This window comes from Dipodomys ordii, unplaced genomic scaffold, assembly GCF_000151885.1.
Source record: "Dipodomys ordii isolate 6190 unplaced genomic scaffold, Dord_2.0 Scaffold55, whole genome shotgun sequence".
NCBI classification, from domain to species: domain Eukaryota; kingdom Metazoa; phylum Chordata; class Mammalia; order Rodentia; family Heteromyidae; genus Dipodomys; species Dipodomys ordii.
In genome coordinates, this window is record NW_012267271.1 from 6,095,319 (window position 1) to 6,100,220 (window position 4,902).

The window sequence follows — 4,902 nt, forward strand, 5'->3', positions numbered from 1 at the left end:
GAAGGCCGCAGGCCTCACTGGCCCGGCCCGTTCTCAGCGCCACCCAGCTTCGCACGGGCTCCCGGCAGCACCCCCGCGGCTGTGCTGGTGCGGGCGGGGGACGAGGCCACCCTGAGCTGTGCCACTGACGCCCACCCGGAGCCCACGGTGACCTGGTACAAGGCCCAGGGGCCCCTGGCCCCCACGCCGCGGCTGCAGACTGTGCAGCGCGGGCAGACGCTGCAGATCCTGGCGGCCCAGGTGAGGGGGGCAGCGCGGCCGAGGGACCGCTCCGTCCAGCCCAGAGGGCCTGGGGGCGGGGGCGGCAGCTGTGGGATGGGGAGGGCTGTGTGGGGGAGGCTGGCCACACAACCTTCCAGGACCTCCTGTCAACCAAGGCTCCCGGGAAGGCCGGAAGATGCCTTCTCCCTGTAGCAGCTCAGACAGGACCTGTGCCTTTGGGGAGCCCCTGTCTTGGAGGCTTCTGGAGCCTGGGTCTTTAGGGGACTCCCAGATGCCACCAGCCCCGCCCCACCCCACCCCACCCCTCAGCACGGCCTCTTGTGGTCCAGGTATCGGATAAAGGCGTGTACAGTTGTAAAGTGAGCAACGCCGCGGGGGAGGCCACGCGGACCTTCGTCCTCACCGTGGAGGGTAAGCTGGAAGGAAGGGAAGGTCTCGGATGGTGCTGCCGCCTCCAGTCCAGCTGGCCGGGCTGCTGTGCTGTGAGCCGCTGAGCGCGGGGCCGGGTGCCCCGGCACCGGGGGAAGGAACGCTAAGACACCATCCAATCCTGCCCTGAGCCCTGCAGCCACCCGTCCCGCCAACCCAGGGGTAGAGCAGAGAGGGCACCGCAGGGGCACAGGGCCCAGGAGGGCTGGGCAGAGCCTGCCCAGTCTGCACAAAACTCCCACAGCTTCATAAAAGTGTGGCAATAGCTGGGCGCCGGTGGCTCACACCCGCCATCCTGGCTACTCAGGGGGCTGAGACCAGAGGATCACAGTTCAAAGCCAGCCCAGGCAGGAAAGTTCCTAAGACTCTTATCTCTAATAAACTTCTCAGGAAACTGGAAGTGGCGCTGTGGCTCAAATGGTAGAGCACTCACCTTGAGCTGAGGAGCTGAGGGACAGCGCCCAGGCCCAGAGTTCAAGTCCCACAACTGACAAAAAATAAAATAAATGCATGTCAAAATTCAGCTTTAGCCAGGTGCTGGTGGTGGCTCACACCTATAATCCTAGCCACTCAGGAGACTGAGATCTGAGGATCTCAGTTCAAAGTCTATGGGACTCTTAAAAACCCAGAAGTGGAGTTGTGACTCAAGCAGAAGAGTGCTAGCCTAGAGTGAAAAAGCTAAGGGGGAGCACGCGCACGCGCACACACACACACACACACACTCACTCACACAGCATGCTGCAGTGAACTGAATGAGAAAGCCATCTCCCTCTCTTGAGCTATGGGGTCTGCATCTAGGCTGGTGGGGTCACTGGGCTCCGGGAGGGAGATCAGGAACCCGGCTTCCTCCCATCATGTTACTCTTGGTGTTGGGGTGTGATCCCTAGGCCTGGCTGGCCACACAGCCAGGGAGGCTGGGAACCAGAGGACTCGCTCAGAACTCTACTGCTGGGGATGGGCGGTGGTGGCAGGGTCAGGGGTGGGGGCAGCGCAGAGGCCTCAAGGTGAGCATTTGGATATGATGGCTGAGGTCAGACCTGTTCCTTCAAGCGCACAGTCCCTTCTGACAGCGGCCTTCCGTGAGGGGCAGGAAGCCGGGGACACCTGGCTCTGGAAGGCAAAGACCCACTGGAGTGTGTGACCCCACCCCGGAGGAGCTCGAGGGTGCAGGGGTTGATTGGTGATATCTGTATAACTTCATCCTGGAGGAGCTCCAGGGTGCTGGGATTGATTGGTGATGCCTGCCCTGGCATGGGCTAAGGCCTGCTGCTGCTAGCCAGCTAGGCTTTGTGGACCCTTAGAAATAACCAGCTGCAGCCACCAGTCCTGTTGTGAAGAGAGGGACCCCCTCTTCCTCCATGCATGGCGGAGCATAAAGCTGGAACCACTCATAATGGGGAAGGACTTTCCCGGTCCTCTCATCACCTGAGAGGAAGGGAACGGGGAAATGGCTGGGGATTCTGAGGATCTGACTTCCTTCCTGCAGTGCCCCCCACGTTTGAGAACCCCAAGACAGAGATGGTGAGCCAGGTGGCGGGGAACCCCCTGGTCCTGACCTGTGATGTGTCCGGGGTCCCACCGCCCGCGGTCACTTGGCTGAAGGACCGAACGCCGGTGGGTGAGTATCGCGCTCAGCCTGGGGTCGCTGGCCACAGAGGACGTTATGGCTCTTTGTATTTTTACTCGTCCAAATCACACGTTGGCCGGGCATGGTGGTGCCTGCCTGTAAGTCCAGCATTCAGAAGACTGGGCGAAGGATTGTGAGTTCAAGGCCAGCCTGGGAAATATATTCACATCCTGTCTCACAACAGCAACCACAAAACATGTGCAGAGTCTAAAGCCTGCCAGAACAGCGCTATCTGACTTCTGATGGAGGTTTTTTAAACCTTGACGTCTAAACAGCAGGAACAGCTCCCGTGCCCTTTGCTCACCTAGGAGAGAAGACCTGGACTCGGCCTGGGCGCGGAGAGACCTGGCGTTCACCCAGGCTGGCTCTGTCCCCAGCCCGGCCCACCCAGGCCTCACCCCCGGCTCCTCCAGCTACACCCCACTGTGCATTGGGGGGGGGGACAGAAGGAGGAGGCTGGAGAGCCTCCTCCTGGTGCAGAGAAACTTCTGGTGCCCTCTCTGCCCTTGGAACCCGGTCTAGTGCTGTGTCCATCTCCTGGGGACAGGGACTGGGCTTCGAACACAGGGCAGAGGATGGAGGGGGCGGCGTGGGAGCAGCATCCCCTCCCCTCCCCCCAAGGGCGAGCCAGGAAGCCTTGCCAGGATAGGTGGAGCGGAGCTGGTGGGGGCTGGGACCAGGCTGGGCCTGGGTCCCCCGGGGAAAAGACGGCCCCACAGAAATGAAACAGAGACCGGACTGCCGGGCGCCGGTGCTCACGCCTGTCATCCCAGCTACTCAGGCTGAGACCTGAGGGTTGAAGTTCAAAGCCAGCCTGGGCGGGAAAGTCTGTGAGATTCTCAGTTCCAGTGAACTAGCGAAATGCTAGAAGTGGGGCCATGGATCATGTGGTAGAGCACCAGCCTTGAGCTAATCAGTAATGTGAAGACCAGGGGTTGGAACAGTAGCTCCGTGGTAGAGTGCTTGCCTAGCGTGCGTGAAGCCCAGGGTTCGATGCCTCAGTGCCACATACACAGAAAAGGCCAGAAGTGGCGCTGTGGCTCACATGGTAGAGTGCTAGCCTTGAGCTCAGGGACAGCGCCCAGGCCCTGAGTTCAAGTCCAGTCCTGGTACATGCATACATACACTACACACACGTGTATTTACCTATGTGCACACACGCGCACGTGCACACATAGACTAGGACTGAGGACGGAAGTGATTGGTGAGAAGGAGCCCCTGCCCCTCTGGGCCTCAGTTTCCCCTCCCCCACAGAGAGCAGCGTGGAGCATGGTGTGGTCTCCAGGGCGGGTCGCCTCCAGCTGAGCCGCCTGCGGCCAGCCCAGGCCGGCACCTACACGTGCGTCGCCCAGAACGCCCAGGCTGAGGCCCGCAAGGACTTCGTGGTGGCCGTGCTGGGTACGTCCACCTGCTCCCCGAGCCATGGCCACGCCCACCCGAGGCAGGTCCGTGGCTCATGGTCACCCCTGCCGCAGTGGCCCCCCGGATCCGGAGCTCAGACACGGCACGGGAACGCACGGTGCTGGAAGAGCAGGAGGTGCGGCTGGACTGTGAGGCCGATGGGCAGCCGCCGCCCCACGTGACCTGGCTGAAGGATGGCGGCCCGCTGAGCCAGGGGACCGGGCCTCACCTCCGGTAAGACCCAGCTGTGCCTCCCAGCACAGCGAGGCTGCCCGTCCCCACGAGCCTGCCCTCAGCATCCACTCCCCACACAGGTTCTACCTGGATGGCAGTTCCCTGGTGCTGAAGGGCCTGAGGGCGGCGGACTCGGGCGCCTACACCTGCGTGGCCCGCAACGCAGCCGGAGAGGACTCCAGGCTGCACACAGTTAATGTTCTAGGTGAGGAACAGAGGCCCAGGAGAGGTGGGCAGCCCTGGGGAGGGGGAGGGCCTCTTCAGGGACTCCTGCAGGGTGAGGAGTAGCCAGGACACAGGAGACATGGGTTCAAGTCCTGGCCAAACCCCTGCAGTGAATGCCCTGGGCCTCCACACCTTGATTTAAACTTTTTTGTGTGTGCCTGTACTGGGATTTGAACTCAAGGCTTGGATGCTGTTTCTTAGCTTTGCTCAAGGCTGGTGCTCTACCACCTGAGCCACACCTCCACTTCCAGCCTTTTGCTGGTTAATTGAAGATAAGAGAGTCTGATGGACTTTTCTGCCTGGGCTGGCTTTGAACTGTGATCCTTAGATTTCAGCCTCTTAAGAAGCTGGGATTACTGGCATGATCTACCAGTGCCCAACACTGGATTGAACACGAGGCCCTGGCCAGGCAGGGGAGTGTGGGGGTACGTCTGTAGCCCCTGTTCCCTCCCGTGCAGATGAGACTCTTTAACCGCGACCACTGCTGTTGGCAGAAGTCTGGGTCGGGGTGCTGCCTCCTGGAAGCCCCCCAGGGGGAGCCTTCTTCCCCCGACCCCTCAGCTCCCCTCTGCCCTGTCCCCCTCAGTTCCCCCCACCATCGAGCAGGGAGCTGGGGATGCGGGGCCGCTGCTGAGCAGGGCCGGGGAGCCGGTGACCATGGCGTGCCCCACGCGCGGCTCGGGGCCCATCCACGTGAGCTGGCTGAAGGACGGTCTGCCGCTGCCCCTCTCAGAGCACACGAGTGTCCACGGGGCGGGCCGCAC

The 4,902-nt window shown here is 61.8% G+C and overlaps 1 protein-coding gene across 1 annotated transcript in view; it reads left to right on the forward strand.

Moving 5' to 3' along the window:
- The window catches only part of Hmcn2 (hemicentin 2), a 131,659-nt gene that overhangs the window by 88,848 nt on the left and 37,909 nt on the right, over positions 1–4,902 (forward strand). The window contains exons 54-60 of the mRNA XM_013021284.1: positions 38–240; positions 552–633; positions 2,138–2,269; positions 3,533–3,676; positions 3,754–3,913; positions 3,994–4,118; positions 4,725–4,895. Of these exons, the coding sequence (XP_012876738.1) occupies positions 38–240; positions 552–633; positions 2,138–2,269; positions 3,533–3,676; positions 3,754–3,913; positions 3,994–4,118; positions 4,725–4,895 (1,017 nt within the window). The remainder of the gene's footprint in view (positions 1–37; positions 241–551; positions 634–2,137; positions 2,270–3,532; positions 3,677–3,753; positions 3,914–3,993; positions 4,119–4,724; positions 4,896–4,902) is intronic.